The 20,497-nt window shown below is 39.4% G+C and overlaps 1 protein-coding gene across 4 annotated transcripts in view; it reads right to left on the reverse strand.

The window, feature by feature from the left end:
- Positions 1-20,497, reverse strand: part of DYM (dymeclin) — a 341,383-nt gene that overhangs the window by 115,666 nt on the left and 205,220 nt on the right. For 3 of the 4 annotated variants that reach the window (XM_077899788.1, XM_077899791.1, XM_077899789.1), the window contains one exon: positions 20,088-20,252. The exons of the other annotated variant lie outside the window; for it this stretch is intronic. In XM_077899788.1, coding sequence (XP_077755914.1) covers positions 20,088-20,252 — 165 coding nt within the window. The remainder of the gene's footprint in view (positions 1-20,087; positions 20,253-20,497) is intronic. 4 annotated transcript variants of the gene reach the window in all.

Genomic DNA, 20,497 nt, shown 5'->3' on the forward strand with positions numbered 1-20,497 from the left:
AAGAAAAAGGAAAAAATTAAGAGTAGTGTAACCAAAGACATGGAAGAGTTCTGATGTTAAAGGAAGAGCAGACTCAGAGTTCTACTGCCGTTTAGCACAATGGTCCATGTTTATAGTGACTACTTTGCAGTATCAAGAAGACTCAAATGTACACAAGGTCTTGCACTTAAAAACTCCAGAAAGACTGCAACTGCAAGATCTCTTATCTAAAATACCTTTAAACCATTTTAAGGTAGTGCTTTCATGAAACATACTTTTGTTATCTTGAGTATGTAGAACTCCTAATTCCCAAGCATGCTAGATAAATGGGGTATCACTTAAATTGGACTTTTAAGCCTGTAATATTTGAAGGCACAGTCCCTTTTAGTTTTGGGTTAAGTTCAAACATCAGAGTTATTAGAGTATCAATCAGAGTATTTCTGTTATAAAGTTATAATGTCTTTCAGTTAAAATATATTTAACAATACAGGACATAAACCATCAGTGATCCTTACAAATTATTATTAAATGTTCTTTCAGAACATAGCTCTTTCTTACAACTACTAATTACAGAGGTAGAATTCTATATGTACTTGTAAAAATATCACCATTTCAAGACAAAATTAGAGCTCAAAGGGAGTTGAGCAGAACCTGATAAGAAATACCAGGTTTTAAGGACCGTGGTTAATATTTAATCGTATAACTGCCCCCCCCACCCCCCATCAATTTTCCTAAGACCCGGACATAAATTCATGCTCTGTGCTCCCCCTGCTGGTTCTAAAGCTAGAGTTAATCCCATTCTCCAGAGATTTCCCATGACAACACTGATGGCACCAGTAGGTTATATTTGGGATCTCAAAGATGTAAGCCTGCTCCTTCCTTTGAGTAGGGAGGAGAAACCACTTAACCAAAGGGCACGCAGGGTGTTGAGAAACACACTGTTGACTTTTCATCCGATGCTCCTTCTATCCCACGATGACCTCGATGTCTTCACGTACGAGACTGTTACTGAACTACACTTTGCTGCGAGTTACCTAAAATGGGCTACCTCTGAGCTGTACCCAGGCTTTTCACCACAGCGTTAATGAAGATTCGGTACGGACACACTAGGCAAAAAGAGCTCCCGCGATTCTAGTTTTTCCTCGTTTTTCTCGGTCAGCGCCCAGTTAAGGTAACTCACCATAAAGGTTCCTAACACATTGAATATTTAAATTTCTCCAGTGTGCTTCTACCATTTGCTTCAATAAGTCACATGGCACAACATATGCCTTAGAATACATGGGCACCATACTATAGGTCTTCATGTTAGGAAAAACCACCAAGTCATTCTGCTGATGATGGGGAGGGACAGCAACTGTCTATTGAGTGCCTATTACGGTCCAAGGACAGGGTTGGGCCTTTATAGAAATTTTTGCCATAGGCAATCTGTAAGGAAGGCATGACTGTCCCTGTTTTACAGAGAAGGAAGCTGAGGGAAAGTAACTTGCCCAAGATCTGTTCAATAGCCAGTCTCTACCACTTCCTCTGTACCTAACTCTTGATATTTTGTTCTTCAGTCAACAGAGATCATAACAGTAAAAGATACCCTACCACCAGCACCACCACCCCCACCTCCTGCAGAAAAGCAAGCTTTGAGCAAAAGATACTTTATTAAAAACATGAAGCTGTGTGACTTCTTTTAAAATTTAAGCTGAAGTGGGGAGGGTTAATACTCTATTTTTAGCAAAGTACATGGTACATACCACAAATGTTCATTAACTCAGCATACACTAGTATTTAATGCCAATTGACTTTTGTATAATTGATGTATTTAATTTTTTGTCAAGTAGTGTGGGGAAAACTGAAAACACTAGCTCTAGTCTGATAACAGTACTATTTACACAGACACAAACAGTCTGGGATTAAAGAATTTAATCTGTTCAGACAAAAAGTAAATATTTATTAAGCTAAAATATACAAGTCTATCTTTGTAGGGAAGAGACGTTTGTTTCTTGATGAAAGATATAAATTGTTATCTAAACCATGGGCAATTTTTATTCAAAGCAAAGTTTAAATTGTGTTCCTCCTGCAAACGGAAAACTAAAGACAACGGTGCCTATTCTTGTTCCCTGGGAGCGTTAGTTATTTTCACAGAAGGGAATCATGCTAAAGTATTCAAACAGGAAAATAGTGTTAAAATGAACTTATTTCTTGATAACTTATCAGTTATCAAGACAAGACGACAGATGTCAACATTTTAGAAATGAGAAAGTAGTAGAAACTCGGGGGTCATAAATTCAAGTCCCACAGTGGGCATGGAGATTACTTTAAAAAAATAAAAAATTTTAAAAAATTTTAAAAAAAAGTTAATCCCTCTTTTCAAAAGATTAAAAAAAAAAAAAACAAAAAATGAGAAAGCCTAGAATAAATTCAGACTTCAGGAACTCAGGGGAAATGAAATGAATGTAAATTTTAACTTCCATAATTTAAACAATGTGATAAACTTACTACCTGAGGAAGCATCATATAATACTGATGGATACAAATTTTTCAACTGAAATGACAGATTAAAAATAGCCTTGCTCTCTCTCAATGTCTGAAGAAAGGAATCTTTAAAATTTATTTATTTATTTATTTATTTATTTATTTATTTGGAATTTAAGATAATTTAGACATTATCTTATAATATTTATAAGATTTATATATTTATCTTATAATATCTTATAATATAAACATAAAACATATTTTGTGTTTAAACACCAGTCCTCTACCTACTAGCTGTGTGAACTTGGGCACTTCACTTTCTTGAGACTATATCCTTCTATGTAGTAAGGAGGCCAGCAACAGCTACTAAGACTTGCTATTAATGGCCAAGAGAAAGGGAAACACCCTTATAGGGAGCGTGACGAAAGGCTACCAGTCAGTTCCAACTGATGAGCAGCATGGAGAAATGTGGGTTCTGGGTTACCAGCTATGCCAACTTTTTTTCCCCAAGATTTATTTACTTCTTAGAGAGCGAGAGCACACACATGAGCAGGAGGAGCAGAGGGAGAGAGAATCTGAAGCTGACTCCACACTGAGCACAGAGTCTGACATCGGGCTGGATGGACCTCAGGACCCTGAGAACACAACCTGAGTTGAAACCAATATTTGACCATTTAACCAACTGACTGCGCCACACAGGCACTCCCCAGCTATGTCAACTCTTAATTGTTGTATGTTAGCAACAAATTCTGACTTTTTATAAATACTGTGCAAACCAAATACACCAGCTCTCAAGGCTGAGTCTGGACCACCAGCCATCAATATGTAGTTTCTGTTTTGGACAATTACTGGATGTGCTACATGCCATCCAGAGGAGAAAAGCATCTGGACTCAAGGGTATTCTGGGGTTACATGGATATTCTAAAACAAAGAGATGTGCTCTGGCAGGAAAAGTCAAGAGTTAAGGTTAACATGATTTTTTTTTTTTTTTAAGATTTTACTTATTTATCCATGAGAGACAGAGAGAGAGAGAGAGAGAGAGAGAGAGAGGCAGAGAGAGAAGCAGGCTCCCTGTGGGGAGCCCAATGCGGGACTCAATCCCGGGACTCCAGGGTCATGCCCTGAGACGAAGGAAGACACTCAACCGCTGAGCCACCCGGGTGCCCCGGTTAAGGTGATTTTATGAGAGAAACTCAAAGCAAAAAAGCTTGTCTCCCTGGCACAACATGGTTTTGAGGTAACTCGGAACTAAATTTACATTCCAATTAAAAATTTTTATATAAACATATTTTAACTTAATTTCTGATTCTCCATCTAATAAAGATAATGTGATCCCCTGTCCTCTAAACCTCTGTAATATAAATCCAAATTTACTCAACATACAATGTTGACTAGAAGTATATTTATTTTATTGATCTCAGGAAATGAACTTCTGGTTTTATTGATTTTCTCTATGGCTTTTGTTTTCTATATCACTGAGTTCTACTCTCTGTCCCTTGTCTCCTTTTGGTTTAATGTGCTCTTCTTCTAGTTTCTTAAGGTGAAAGCTGAGGTCATTGATTTGAGACTTTTGTTCTTTTCCAACATGTTATAGGCATTAGAGGCTACAAATTTCCCTCTAAATACTGCTTTAGTGGCATTTTGATCTGCTGTATTTTCTTTAGCTGAAATAAATTACTTTTTAAAGTCTATTCATTTCTTCTTTGATCTATGGGCTATTCAGAAGTATGTCACTTGGTTCCCAAATTTGGAAGATTTTCCAGAGAGCTTTTTTGTTATTGATTTCTGTTACAATTCTCTCATGGTCAGAAGATACACCTTCCATGACTGGAATCCTTTTTACACTTACTGAGGTTTGTTCGATGGCACAGAATGTGATCTTTCTTGATAAATGTTCCCATGTACAAATGAGAAGAAAGTGTGTTTGGCTGTTATTGGTCGGAGTGTCCTATAAACATCACTTAGTTCAAATTGGTTGATAGCGTTGTCTGAGTTTCAGATGTTCAAACTCATTTTGTCTACTTGTTCTACAATTAATGAGAAAGAAGTATTTGTGGAATTGTATCTATTTCTCCTTGTAACTTTTTCTCTCTCTCTCTTTTTTTTATTTTTTTTTTTCTTTTTAATCTTGAAGCTCTGTTCTTTATTTGGTGCATTTAGGGTTCTAATAGTTCCCTTGACAAAGTGACTCCCTTGTCATTATGAAATGGGCTGCTTTATTCCTGGGAATATCTTGTGCTCTGAGGTCACTCCCACTTTCTTTTGACGACTGCTACTGATGACATTATGTCCCATCACTTTTGCCATTAGTTTTCTCTTGGTCCTGTTGATTCTTGCTTCCCTATTTCCCTTTTTTTCTGCCTTCCTTTAGATTGAGTATTTGTATGATTTGATTTGTTGATTTATTAGCTGTAACGCTAAACAGTGGTCTGGAAATTCTATCACAACAGTAAGCTGCAATATTCACAGGGCTCACCACCTTCTTCCATTCACTTGGGATTAGTTTCTTTCGTTGCCTGATGCCCAGTACATCGAAAACCACTGTTTCTTATGTTTTATGTGTTTTTGTTGTTGTTTCGTGAAGGGTAAGTAAAAAGCAATTTTTAAACATTTATGTGAAAAAAAATTTAGAAATTGTACATAGAAAACTTAACGAGCACTGGAGAAAACCAAAGATTTTTAATTTTTTTCTTTACTTGAGTTTGTGCTGTATAATTTTTCCCAACCTCTCATCATCACGCTATTTTAAATTTCACCCTGATTTCTCAAATATGACACTAAATATATGTTTACTTCACTTTGTGTGGAAAATTTACTACTTTAAAATAATCCCACTAATTACGTGCTTTGTACCACTATCTTTTATTTGCATCATTAGTCTCCTGTTGTAGATTATAAATGCCAATCACTGTAGTCTTTTAAAACCTGTTTTTTTCGCTGTAGAAATCAACATACTAGTATTCTCTACTTTTTCAGATAACACTGCGGCACGATGAAGGAAGAGCACAGAGCAGTTTTGCGCTTCTGGTTCAAGCCCACCATGCTCTACTTCATTTCACGCACTACCCATGTTGATTTGCTTCCCGAACATACTATGCCTTTGTACTCACACTAACCTCCTGGCCTCTATTTCCTTTTCCTACATCAATCAGCCTAGCAAAATTCCACTCACCCTTTACAGTTACAAAAAACATGGATCACATTTTCTAGTTTATCCATGTTTATCTCCTTCACTAAAATATTAAGTTCTTGAGCATGGGGATGACTCACTTTGGCCTCCTTGGTGCCCACTACAACACACATATACATTTAAAAGGTTCTCAAAAAATGTTTAATTGAACTAAACTCAGAAATAGATAAAATTTGGGATAACAGCAGCATGTTATGGACTGAATGTATGTGTTCCTCCAAAATTCGTATATTGAAGCCCTAACTCCCCAACGTAACTCTATTTGGAGTAAGGAAGTAATTAAGGTTAGTCAGGATCATAGGGTGGGGCCCTGATCCAATAGGATTACTGTCCTGAGGACACTCCTGAGTGACCTCTGACCCTCTCCCTCTGACCTCGCACATACCAAGAACGGATCCCTTGAGCATACAGCAAGAGGCAGCCACCTGCAACCCCAAAGGAGAGCCCTCACCAGACACCAATCCTGCTACTACCTTGATCTTGGACTTCCAGCCTCCGGAACCATGAGAAAATAAATGTGTGGTGTTGAAGCCACCCAGCCTCGTATTTTTCTATAGCAGGCTGAGCTCATATATACAGAGAGGTGGTTAAGATGAGGCTATTCCTCTTGCCCAACCAGAAGGCAAGTAGGGTTCCTGGGTCTCCAGGGCCAGTAGTACAAACTCTTCAGTTGAAAAAACATATATTTCTGCCTTTTCTCCAGGCGGCTATACTTGAAACAGTGCTGCTAGTTCGTCCTTAGCCACTGCCAGCACCACTCACTCCAAACCAAGATCAGATTGGCTGTCACCCTGTTTACACATAATTCAACACTAAAAGGAAGCTCAACTCCCTAAGGACTGGGTTACTGAGGTATTAGAGAAGCTCACATTTTTATTCCATCACAGAGTTCTAGTTACTCCAACACTATACATCTTGGAGCATTATGATGGGAAGAACCATCCTTTATGTCCTTTATGACAAAAAAGCTGAAGTAACATGGAGTGTGGACAGGGGTCCTGGTTTTGGAATAGTGTAGCCAGAGAGGGCTTTACTGAGGAGGTGATATTTAAGCACAGATCTAAAGAAAGTGGAGGTGTGAGATATGCAGCTATCTGAGGAAAGAATATTCTAGGAAAAAGGAAAAATAAATGTAAGTGCACTGAAGAAGGGCACATTCAAGTTGAATTATTGGTAAACATCTCATAGATCTCTTTAAATGATCTTCTGAAGCTTAAAAAAAATCTAAACTCCATCAGTATTTTTATTTGCCAAGATCATCCCATCCCGCCCCTAGCAAAAGTAAGTTTCATCTTCCTTACTTAAAGCAGAAAAGTAAATGACTACTCTTTAGCCATCAATCCCCTGCAGAACAGAAACTGGATCTGAAAACATGATGCTGCTGAAAATATCTTTAAGATTTACTTGAATACAAAAAAAAAAAAAAAGATTTACTTGAATACAAAATGAGAATTACTATGTTCAATAATTCAATAAGAGGACTGAAAAATCCATTTACTTTCGAAAAGTGAGAATTGGCATAGCTAACAGTGAGAATGTGACCTGTACTACATTAAAGCCGGAATGAAAAATAGTTTTCTAAACTTATTTTTCTTTCATTACTGAACTAGCATTACAAATAAAAGGCACAAAGCTACCAGCAACACCAGCTAGCTTAAAGTTCTTATTGCTTTAAATTAATCTAAACGGAAAACAGGCTAACTACCAAAACATAGAGGCAGTAGTTGCTGTGGGAAACATGGGTAATAGTATCAGCAGAGCATGGGCGCTTAGGATGTGGCATTAGCATCAGCTAAGTGCCCTGTGTACATTATCTCATTTCAACCTAGTCCTTCCCCGAGGGACGGGTTTCCCTACTATCTCCAACTTACGTGGTAAAGACTGCCAGCTACTTAGTGGCAGGATGAGCTGAAGCCTAGGCGGCCTGGCCCAAAACCGAAGCACCATGCCACCACATAACCATGAAAACGTCAACATCTTGGAAATCAACCTCAGTGACAAGTCTGCTAATCTTGGCCAGGATCTGATACTTAATTATTTACAGTTTCTCTCTCTCTCTCTTTCTTTTAAAGATTTTATTTATTTATTCATGAGAGACACAGAGAGAGGCAGAGCCACAGGCAGAGGGAGAAGCAGGCTCCATGCAGGGAACCTGATGTGCGACTCGATCCCAGGATCATGACCTGAGCCAAAAGCAGATGCTCAACTGCTGAGCCACCCAGGCGCCCCTTTTTCTTTTTCCTTTTTAAAGATTTATTTGACAGAGACAGAGAGAGAGAGAGACAGAGAGAGGCAAATGAAGAAGTAGACTCCCCGCTGAGCAGGGACCCCCCCCCCCCCCACAAAGTGGGTCTTGATCCCAAGACCCTGGGACCCATGACTTCAGCTGAAGGCAGATGCTTCACCAACTGAGCTACCCTGGCACCCCTACATTTTTTTTTTTTTTTTTTTAAGGAATAGTATGATGTATCACTTTCAAAGAGTGATATTTAAGCAAAGACCTAAGGAAAGAGTTCCCTTTTATTCTCCTAAATGTCCTGGTTTGAAGAATAAATTGCATGGTCCGTCATTTGATAATCACTTCATTTTTTTGCTTTGCCTATTCACTTTCGTATCCAGTACAGAAACATGTTGGTCCACCATCATTTTTTTCTGGGGATGCCAGTTCCCCATACCTCTCCTCATCAGCGGGGCTCTCTCAACGATCAGAGCACAACTGTCTCCAGATGGCTTGACTGTAGTTACACCTGAATGTTCGGTCTCCTCTCCTCCCACACCCAGTCCTGTCCCTGCTCCTTCCTCCTAAGTGAACCCTTTGTCTCCTTCGCCTACTCTTGCCTCTATTTTCTTTCGTGTCACTCCCCACACTTGGAACAACCTACTAATCTACCAAAGATCTATCCTCAAATCACTTTTTAAAAGTCACTTTAGTGAGAGAAGCCTACCCGAGATCACCCATACACCCACCTGTCCTATTTATGGATCAAATCTGTCAGATGAACCTCTTGGAGACTCAAACTTGAAATGTTTTTGCTATTATATTATTAGGAGGTTTTCACCATCTTCACTCACATCAAAAACAATGTGACTCCTGACCAACTTTACAATATCAAAGTAGGGCCTTCAGGTATACCTACAGCCACTAACTGAAAAGAATTTGTATTCTAGAGAGATCTTAACTAAAAATGATAAATCCAACTACTGACTTCAGAGCATCCAGAGATAGTCAGATGTGCTTATTTGATTGTTGAAAGGAAGACCATACTCACTGGTCTAGGACACAATCTAAAAAAAGACCCTTCCCTTGCCCACACTTTAGTTGGGTTCCTGGGTATGAACAGGTTCCATCCTTGGACACGTCCTCTAGGAGCCCAGTGTTCATAAGAATCCTGTCAAGCTGATTTGGCCAGAGTCCCCCTACCCTTAATATCTGATCAAATTTCATCCTCTAGTATCCCCTAAGTAATATCTGATCACCCTAGCCTTCCTTCAGTGTGAATCCTGCTACATCAGTTTTGTGAAGAATCACCCTACTTTCTTAGTAATTCTCCATCTGCCAACACTCACCTCCCCCAAATCTGCTCCTTGGCTATAAGCCCACTTTCCTTTGTTGTGTTCAGAGTTGAGAGCCTGATCTCTCTTCCCTACTGCAAAACCCCACTGTAGCGGTCCCCCTGAGTAAGTCTGCCACACCTTCTTCAACAAAACCCAGACATGTACACAGAAGATGAGTATTCCTTTTTTTTTTTTTTTTTAAGATTTTATTTATTTATCCATGAGAGACACACACAGAGAGGCAGAGACACAGGCATAGGGAGCAGCAGGCTGCCTGTGGGGAGCCCAATGCAGAACTCAATCCCAGGAACCCGGGATCCTGACCTGAGCCAAAGGCAGACACTCAACCGCTGAGCCACCCAGGTGCCCCCAGAAGATAAGCATTCTTTTTTTTTTTTTTTTTTAAGATAAGCATTCTTAAGGCATATTAAGAATAATACGTCTTCTTTGTCAGTGGGTACTTTGTGGTACAATGACAGATACTGAAAGAAATAAGGGAGTCTTTAAGATGTGGCTGTTTGTAAGTGAGAAATTCCCCTCAAGACTATGGGTACGGGGGCACCTGGTTGGCTCGGTTGGAAGAGCATGTGACCCTTGATCTTGGGGTCATGAGTTCGAGCCCGCACTGGGTGCAGAGATTACTTAAATGAATAAAAACTTAAAAAAAAAAAAAAAAAAAGAGTATGGGTACAGTTGTGTGCCTTCTCCAGGGCAAAAAACCTTCACATTTATGCTTCTAGTCAAACTTCTAAATGGCATGTAGTGTGCCCAGGAAGCAACACGCATATACTTTCACAGTATATAGCCCCCAATGTAGTTTAAAAGACAAGCAATCTATATGTACTATCCGCCAAACAAGAAGTTAAACCCAGAAATTAACCAAATAACAAGAATGTAGGCAAACAGAGCAACAGGAGAATAAGAACAAACAACCCAAGAATTGTGTGCATAAAGGAGTTGCATTTACAAATCTGTAATCAACGTCTCTTATTTTCTTTCTATCATGATTCTAGCTCATGTGGATCATCTTTCAGTGGAACCACAGGTTCTTATTATACACACATTCGATATAGAAATAGATTGCTATTGTCATCATTATATCCACAAGAGGAAGGGAGGGACTAGAAAACCAGACAGCGAGAGTAAAATAAAATGTCTCTAAACCATGGTAACAGGAAATGCCACAGACTTTTGCAACAGTCACATCAAGTGTCATGCAAAATTTTGTAGCCTGGATCCCTCTTGCATCTGCAAGCGTAGTGCCTGGGCATAGAAATCCAAAGACAGTGACTGATACTTCAAAAGGCATATTAAAAAAACAAAAACAAACAAACAAAAAAACCAAAACAACAACAGCAAAAAACCTGATGAAAATCTCTTTTCTTTCTTTTAAGCTAGACTCCCACAACACATTGCCCCAATATTTTGCCTGCTATAGTAACACGTTGTTATACAAGAGAAAACAGCAAGAAGGAAAAAAACCACAGGTGATCGCCCATTGTGTTTTATTGACCAGTATTTAATCTGCAATGAGGCTCTCCAACCTGACCATTTAAGGATAGTAAAAGGTTCTCCAGAGACTACTGTACAACAAGCTAACCTATAAAAAATATTCCAGATGTGCTTTTCTTACTGAATATGTAGCAATAAATATACCTACAGCTATGTATTCACTGGTTCTAGACTGACTTAATGGCATGTCTTTTACTTTGTAACATTTTATAGAAAAGATACTAAAATATCATTGTACATAGTTCCACTGCTACCTTTAAATGTGATTTTGTAAGTTTAGGGCTAAGGGATAGGACATAAATCCTAAAAGGTGGGCCTACCTGAACAAGACACAAATTGCTCTCTCGGCCAGATTCCCAGTGCTGCCACAAGCCCTGGAGGTGAGGATGTGGAGGCTGTACAGTAAATCCTCAAAACTTCTACTGTCAGAAGTAACAGGGACTTGAATTTCTTACTGGCTTATACTATGTGCTACTTGAAAATGAATGCACATAAGAAATTCCTAGTGTCAACATGAGATACAACAAATATAAACATTTAAAAACCCTATGTAAACCTTATCTGCATTAACACACCTATAGACATATGTGGACTGTTAACTATACTTCTAAATCTCCAAGAAAGCTTCTGCTTATTATTATTTTTTAATATCGGAAGAGTGGCACAAGTGGTAGTCATTAGACAGAGGAATGGCAAGGAAGCCTTCAGACTTTTAGTCACTATTAGAAATCCTATCCAGTTGCAAATTGCTCTTTTCTTTTCCCAGTGGCAAGTAAAATGTGCAATTTATCCTTTGGGCTACCTTGAAAATCTGCCTAGAAATGTTTGGTTAGTAAAATCTAGTTAAAAATCTTTTGAGAACAGCTTGTATCTATTACTTCGAGAAGAAAAAAAAAAAATCAAACCTATGTCAAAAATTAACACCAAACTTAGACATTCGAAATGTCTATGTAAGGATTTTTATAAGGATTAGGAGCTTTGAAAACCAGGAGACAACATGTTTAGACGGCAGCAGCCACACTGAATGGTCCATACACAGAATTTAGAGGACTGAGAAATACAATTTTGAATTTCTGTCTATAGTCTACATTCCAATTTTAAGTTTTCATCAGTTTTATAAACTATCTCCAAGTGAAATTGTGAGTGTGTAGAGAATAAAAGTTGCAGACCTTAACACAATTAGTTGAAAATACCTAATCATCAAATAATAACAGATTTGTAGTGGGCTCTAAGATGGGTCAAAATAATTTCAAAAATAAAGTTACTTAATAAAATCATACCATTGTTACAAGGCTTGATGGGAGGCAGAAAAAGGTTAAAAGTGAGACTTTCAGAGCCAGAATACTTGGGTTTCAATACTGGCTTTACCATCTACTAGCAAGGTATTAAGATATCCTGTGCATCACTTCCCTCATGTGTGAAATGGGGATAATAATATTCAGTATCTCAGAGAGCTGCCTAGAGGATTAAAATAAAAATAGTTAATAATTAGAACCATGTCTTTTACTGATCAAGAACTCAATAAATATTAGCTGCTTTTAGCACTACTGGGCAAAGAAAATATTTTGTATGCATGATCCAAGATACAGCCTTTGGAAAATCTATACTGCACATCTCAAGTTCATTTAAAAATTAATTTTTAATGAACTGCCTCTTATAGACAGCTAGTTCACAGAATTGTACAAAATGAGTGGCCTGTTGGAACACATCTGATTCCAGTTTAGATCAATGTAAGAATGCACGTGGAAAAATGCCTAAGAAAATTAGGAACTCTTCAGTTCCCATTCCAGCTCAAATCTGTAGGGTGGAGACAAAAAAATGTAACAGGAATGAATTGAGCTTTTTGAAAAATAGAAGAAACTATCTATTGAGAGTAATTCATTCCACACATGTATGGGGAGATGTGTTCCTCTGTTTCTCATGCTGTGACATCCAGTAAAAATGAAACTCTGATCAGAGCAGAGATTCTTAGAGACTTGGATTCTACTTCTGCTCTGTTGTGTGGTCTCTGCCAAACCATTTAATTTCTCTATCGTCTCCTCTGCTTCCTCGTCTTTTGTAAGATAGAAGAAATAAATCATTTTGTTGTTAATCTAACTTAGAGGGATGGGATTAGAATAAATGCCACTCCCACTCTGTGGCCACATTGAAAAGAATTTACCTTCCTCATCCCAAGCATGACGACTGAGTTACTTAGTGCCAGTACATTACTTTCACAAACATTAACTTCTGATTTACATCACTGCCTATTTAAATTCTGGAAGTCAAATCAATGTAAGGGCTGGCATCATGATTTGCCAAGGCATGGAAAGTGGGTGGAATCGCTTTTCTTCCATATATGGGAAAACCTGTAAGTTCAAGTCTGTTGGACATTTAGTGACCAAGAATATTTCTATAATAAGAAGTTATGCAAGTCTGCATGTCTGAATACGCACATGGAATTCCCTGCAAATGGGAGCCCCAGGGGAACAGCATCCAACTGGGGAAATTCTGTACCTTCTCGGAGTCCTCCAGACACAGTCTAACCTGCACTAGAAATTTTAATTTGTTATCTACCCTGCTGATCTTCAGGAACTCTGGTTATACCTATATGCTCACAGGTACATCGCTATGATTTCAGTGTTTGCTTTATCAACACTCTATACCTGAGAGCGTGTGGCAGGGGAAAAAAATACCATTTTCTTGGATCAAATATGAATTGCATATTGCTTTTCCCTAAGATTCTATCATTTCTAAGTTTGTTTCCATATGCCCAAATTCTCATAACATCCTTCTCCCAGAATAAGTATCTTCTGTTATGTTTTAATTATTGATTTAATCTAAATTTCTTCCCTCTGGATAATTGTACAACTGGGTGATAGTTCAGGGCAGAGGAGCACAGCAGGCTAGTGTAGTATTTGTTTTGAGTGAAGTTTTAATACAATTGTTGTTGGTTTTCAATAAATCTTACTATAGTGTAACAAATTTGTCTGCTTCTCTACTAAATAATTTTGAATTAAAAAGGAATTAAGTAGAATTTTTAATGTATACTGTGATATACTCTCTTATTCGTATCTTTGAATCTTCATTCTGTTACTACTCTTACAGCCACTAGCCTCCATAATTTATCTATGTCAAAGGAAAATTGCAGGGGTGCAGGCTGGTGATAAAGCTTGTTAAAACTACTCTATTTTCAAGTTATTTTATAGTATTGTGTTTAAATTACAAGAGGCAAAATTTAATATAAAATAATTTTACTTTTCCCTCTGAGTTTCTTCTGCTTAGCTAGAGCCACTAGAGAAAATACTATTTTTGCGTTTTATAAGGCATCTTTCAAAGCATACTGATACTGCCTTTGATGGTCATGGTTTGCCATATAAATCCAAAAAGTAGAAAGTTGATAAAATATTTAAGAAAAAGAGGGGTGCCTGAGTAGCTCAGTTAAATATCTGCCTTCAGCTCAGGTCACGATCTCAGGGTCCTGGGATTGAGCATCGTGCTCCCTGCTCAGCAGGGTGTCTGCTTCTCCCTCTCATCCTCCCTCTGCTCTATCTCAAGTAAAAAAATAGTTTAAAAAAATTTAAGAAGAAGAAAAAGCAATATAATCCCACATATGCCACACAGTTTTACTACATAACTACAGAAATTATAACCAGAATACTTCATTATCTAATGATGGTATCTTGAATGCTTTTTTGAAGATATAGTTGCTTTATTTACTTACTGACTTATTGAGAGGGAGAGGGTGAGGGTAGGGGCAGAGAGAGAGAGGATCCCAAGCAGGCTCCACACACACCCCATGCAGAGCCCGATCCCATCATGACTGGAGCCAAAAACAAGAGTTGGACACTCAACTAACTGAGCCACTCAGGTGCCCCTGTAGTAGCATTTTAACAGGATTGCCACCTTACTGCTTCTGGCCTGGTGATCTCTGAAGAAGTAGCCATTTCGTGGAGCTGCATGTAACATTAAATGCTAGTGACGTGTGGTTTAAAAAAACACACTTTCTGTCCTCCTAGAGCTTACTATCTTCTCTGAAAAAGAAAGAATGTGTGTGTGAAAAGTAACAATATCAAGCATCACAATGGATTTAGGGATCAGGGAAAACCTGTGTAAGGAAGTAACAAGTGTAGAAAATACAGAACAGGAAAAGAAACATTCTGAACAGGAAAGAACATGTAAAAAAGCCCTAGATGGAAGAGGGGTCAGGAAATCCTGGAAAAGAAAGGCAGTTGGTATGGCCCGACAATGTGCCCTCTCAAGGGCAGAGGGGAGCTGAGCAAGGAAGAGATGGACTCTAGTTTCGATTCTCTTCAGATGCTGGCTAGGGGGGTCGGGGGGGGGGGGGAGTCTGCGCCACTACACATGAGGCAAGGACGCTGTGAGCTGGCATGGCTGGCAGCGGGCACAGAGGAAAGAGGACACATTCTACTTAGACTTTGGAGAGCTGAAATGCATAAAAAGGATGGATGCAGGCAGTGAGGGAAAGAAAATCCTGATGATTCTCAGGATACCGGGCGTAAGTAGTGCGATGGCCAGAGACATCACCTCCCGAGACCGAAGAGACATAAAGAAAAGGTTTGTGGAGAAAGGTTAAAGTTGGGCTGGCAGATGGGGTGGGAGAGGTATGAGTGGTAATGCTGACAGTGTGAGGCTGGAGTGGAGCTCAGAACTTCAGCTGGAGTTATCCATTTGGAACATACTGCCACATGGATGACATATAAAATCATAAAAGGAGATGGAAATGCCTGAGGTAAGAGTTTAAGTGAAAAGAGAGGAGGGCCTCAGGAAGAGGCCTTAAGGAATTCTAATATTTATAACAAAGGCCTAAAAAGAAATGAAAAATCCACGAGAAGAAAGCCAGGAGCACATGGTCACAGAAGCCAAGAGAAGGTGGTGGGCAAAGCAACCTACCTCAGCTCTGAGATGAAGCAAAAATGGTAGCTGGTTCATCAAGCTTTGCCCTCCCCTCCTGTCCTGTCCAGAGTGCACAGCCATGATTCATCTTTATACTTCAGAGAAAAGAAAATCCCAAATCCCCATCCAGAAAACATACATTAAAAGAGTGACTTCAAAAAAATTTAACTACGTATTGTTTATTCTTCCCAACTTTTCCGACCTGAATTTACCTGTTCTGTTTTGCCTTATGTGGCACTAAGTACTAAGGAAGTAAGTCTGAAGACCGAACACCACATTACAGAAAACAGAATACGCTCGATGACAGGATCAAGTAGTGAATATGTAATTCGAAAGGAAACCATAATGGTTTAAATGGAATAATGCATTTCATTTCATGCCACACAAGGGGCACAGAAATCAATAAAACACATAGCCACAACAGAATTATTAAGACAGTATCATGTGCATGGAAAATTATTACTATGGCTTCAAATATTTATTCATGACAGATTTAGTGAGTGGTATTCACTATGACAAGACTATTCTAGTAATTTAAAAAAATAAAACAAAAACTCTTTTGAGGAAACTCATTAGAACATTGTCCTAGATTTACTCTTAACATGTAATCCTTTTTCAAAGCAATCAAATGTCACCAGATGTCCTTTTTCTAAACCACAGTATAAAAGACATACCAAATGGGTGAAAAAACTCCTAAATTTGAAAGTGCTACAGTTTTGACATGATTTAATGTTGTGCTTACTTAGAACAATAAACCAATTCAGTTAAGAAAAGCACCCCTCTCCCAAAAAACTATAAAAATTCTGGAATATGCTATGGGAGAAACTTTCTGTGATCACAGATCAAGGACTATCTATTCTCATAAACCACTATAGTTCTTTGCCAATTAACAAAATGACATTACATTATTTGGGGGAAGGGGAGGCCAGAGATATACACTTAACTTGGGGCAATGGAAGGAAGGCAGAGAATAAAACAAAAGAGAAACTTTTAATTTAAATTTGCATCATTTCTAAATGCTTAAAAAATTTAAAATTCTTTTAAATGTCATGGATGTTTCACTAATGTTCCACAACTATTTGTATATATCATCTATTTCTTGTCCATGTGCATATGTTAAATAGTTGTTTATAGCAGTTCATAATTTTATACTCTTTTCTTACTAATGTTATATCAAATGTTTTCCACATTTCTCTTTAGTTTTCTTTATAATATTTTTAATGGCTACATAATATTACATTGAGTTAAGAGGATATAGTTTACTTGACCCAATCCCTTATTTTGTTCCTAAATATAATTCTTTCCTTTGGTTACTTCCCTAGGATACATTCCAAGGTATTAGCATTCTAATAACTTTTGGTGGATATTTCTTTATAGAAACTCACTATTTTCTACTATTTTTTATCTTATAGATGCAATTTACACGACTGCAAAATAATCCAAGATTAGGGATCCCTGGGTGGCGCAGCGGTTTGGCGCCTGCCTTTGGCCCAGGGCGCGATCCTGGGGACCCGGGATCGAATCCCACATCGGGCTCCCGGTGCATGGAGCCTGCTTCTCCCTCTGCCTGTGTCTCTGCGCCTCTCTCTCTCTCTCTCTGTGACTATCATAAATAAATAAAAATTAAAAAAAAATAATCCAAGATTACACCATATCTTTAGGAAACAAATTTTAAAATGGTTTAAAGTTATTGGCAGGTGGACTCAACAGAACAATCCAACAAGGAAACAGCAAGAACTGGACTGCCTCCTGGGATGGGAAGCACCTAGAAGTATCTTCAGTGATGCTCTCAAAACAATCTTTATATTGGGAAGAAGTCTACGGTATAATGACTGAGATCTCTGTCTACAGCAGTAGTTGATGTCAGACTAAGGTAAAGTTCTTTAGAGATGAGCTGATATTTCCCTCCAGAGACTCTGTTACACCCTAACCACCATGGAACCCAAAGCTATCCGGGATTTGATGGGAGCCTGAGACTGCTCCCTTCGGGCGTTGGGCAGGTTTGTCCTCCTGTGTAACGTCGTTCCACTGAAAGAAAACTCTGTCAACTGCAGAGACTGGATCACATCTGACCGCGCAGCCTCAGAATGAGGCGAGAGAAGGCGGCAGAGGGCAGACGGGCCAGGCCCGCAAGGGGACAGCATTTCGAAAATGCCATCAGGTCTTCCCGGCCTTGCAACATTCGCTCAGCCCATCCACCTGGACTGCCATTTCCTTCTAGTTGCATCCTGAGGGCTCGGCAGGCCAGAGGAGGGCTCTGTGCCCTAAATGTGCCCCTTGGAGGGGAAGGGACCAGGGCGGCCAGACACCGCTCCAAGACGAAACCGAAAACACGAAAGAAATGCCGCTGCAGCGTGGAAACCGTGCGCCTCAGCCCTGCCAGGAACTGGGCGGAGGGGGCTCGGGAATCCCAGCCGCCACGGGGCTTCGGCCTTTCCCCTCGTCTCTACGTTGGCCCTGCCTCCGACCTGGTCTTCCAGGTCCCTCCCCTCCACTGCCCTGCACCTCCCCAGGCGCCCCATACCCTCCCTCCTGTCTGTTACTGCATTGGTAGGGCTGGGCCTCTGTCACAAACAGCAAATGGCCCTAGTTGCTGCCACTGGTGTTAACAGGTGAATGGCGCACAGGCGTGAGGTGCTGTCAGGCACCCAACGAGGGCTGTGACGGAGCGCCTGCCGCACGAGGCTCAAGATCTGGTGGGACATGTGCAAAGTACAGTGTGACGGCAGCCTGACGTGCCCACCTGGCCAGGCTACGGTACCCGTCGTGTGCTCGGACATCCATCTAGACGCTGCTGTGATCACGTAGCCACGGGTGTGACTGATATTTACAATCAGCCAACTTTAACAACAGCAAATTACTCTCTAGTATGTGGGTGCATCTCATCACATCAGCTGAAGTCCCTGAGTGGAGACTGAGGTTTTCTGAAGTAAAAGAAGAAATTCTTTCTCAAAATTATTACACAAAAATCCTGTCTGAGTTTCTGGCCTCCCGACCTGCACTGTGGATCTAAGATTTAAGACTGCAGCATTAACGCTGACCCACATTTTGAGCCTGCCCCAATGGATTTCAGACTTGCCAGCCACTACAATCACGAAAGCCAGTTCCCTAAAATAATTCTCAATCTCCCATTTTCCATGTACACACACATGCTCATGTGTACATCCTACTGGTTCTGTTTCTCTGGAGAAACTTTCATCAGGGAGGCACACTAGTAAGTAAGGGCAAGAGCAGTTACGCTGCCTGTCCGACATGATTGGCAGCTCTCTCTGTTCATTGCAACCAGGCATGTTCTGTCCCCAATTCCTAAGTGTATCACTTACCCGATACTCACTTTACCTAAGTCCGTTGAAAGGAAATAGCTTTATTTTAGTAAATTCTTCCCTATTATATGCCTAAGAGTTTTAGTCTCTTATTTTCACTTACTTTTCTATCTCTGATTTTTGGTTTTCTAGAAATATCTCTACTGACTCAATAAGAGTCTGCTCAACATCATTACAAATCCATAAATGCCATCAACTTAGATGTCACACTTTCTTCTACTCGTAATTAAAGTGTTTTCACTAGATAGACTGTAAAGCTCTTGTATGTTTCTTCACCTGAAAAGATCTATTGTAATTCAAAATGTTTGCTATTTTCTAGAAGGTGGTCATGGGGGCTTTTCTCTTCTTCTAAGTCATTCTGAGTGAACACATGGCCTCAAACATCCTACCTACCTTAACAATATAGTGCTGGCATAGATGTCATCTCCGACCTACAGAAAATGTGTGTTTAAAATGCCAACTGCAAGTACAAAGCAGTAATGTCAAACTATCCCTCTATTTTGGGGCATGACACACACTAAACAGCAGGTGTGAATTTTCTCTGAGACTTGACATCGACGCCTTGTTTCTTTCTTACTACTCCCACAATGGCTCGGTTTGATCTACACTCATCCATGACACATTCCTACTTGCTGATTTTCTAGTGACTCTGTATGTAAATAAAATAAGTAGAAACACAAAACCCCAATGGATAAATTCTACCTTCTTATAAAATCAAACCTCCTCAGCTGAACGTGCTTCTATGAAAACACAGGTGAACTGCCGCAGCCAGCTCTCGCGTGTGCTTGCAGAGCAAGAAAGAGAACTCAGAACTCATCTGTAATTAACAGCAACGGCAGGTCTGCTCATACACAATTCAGACAGAGCACTCCCAACTATTATATAGAAAATCAAAAGATTTCCAAATGGAGCAAACTATAGAAAAGTTCTGTCAAGGTTACATGACAACTATGTGGTTGAAAGCTTTTCTCTCCTATGAAACATAAAGTACTTAAGGAGATATTTGTAAGGAAACAAATCCCAGCCATTATTTTAAAGAATTATTAGCATCATTTCAAATACAAATTTGGTCTATGATCATTTCATCGACCCGTGTCCCATTCAAACATGCGATTCTCAGTCACAGACAGCATGCGGCATGCAGTAAGTGGACAGCAGAGGTTAATAACCTGGAAGCATATGATCTGAGAATGTGAGAGCAAGTTAAAGACAAGAGTTCCTCTCCATTGTCACTGAGGGTCGAGAAGCAGTGCTGAAGCGTAGAACAGTGGGAGTGGGGGAAATACAGTTTGTCCAACACATAAACATATCTCCGCAAGTGGCGGCAGGTATAACTGAAAGACAAAGGTAAAAGGAGAAAAACAGAAAGAGAGTTTTCCTTTGAAAACATAAACCATTCTCAATTGTCCTCAAAGCTCTGTGTATTTTCACTAGATGGTGCCCAAGAAAAAACAACTGTTAAAAGAGATTATTAAAAAGATAAAAAGGAAAACAACCTAATTAAAAATGAGCAAAAGATCTAAACAAATACCTCACCAAAGAAGATATACTGATGGCAAATAAGCACATGGGAAGATGC

Source organism: Canis aureus, chromosome 6 (genome assembly GCF_053574225.1).
Source record: "Canis aureus isolate CA01 chromosome 6, VMU_Caureus_v.1.0, whole genome shotgun sequence".
Lineage (NCBI taxonomy): Eukaryota > Metazoa > Chordata > Mammalia > Carnivora > Canidae > Canis > Canis aureus.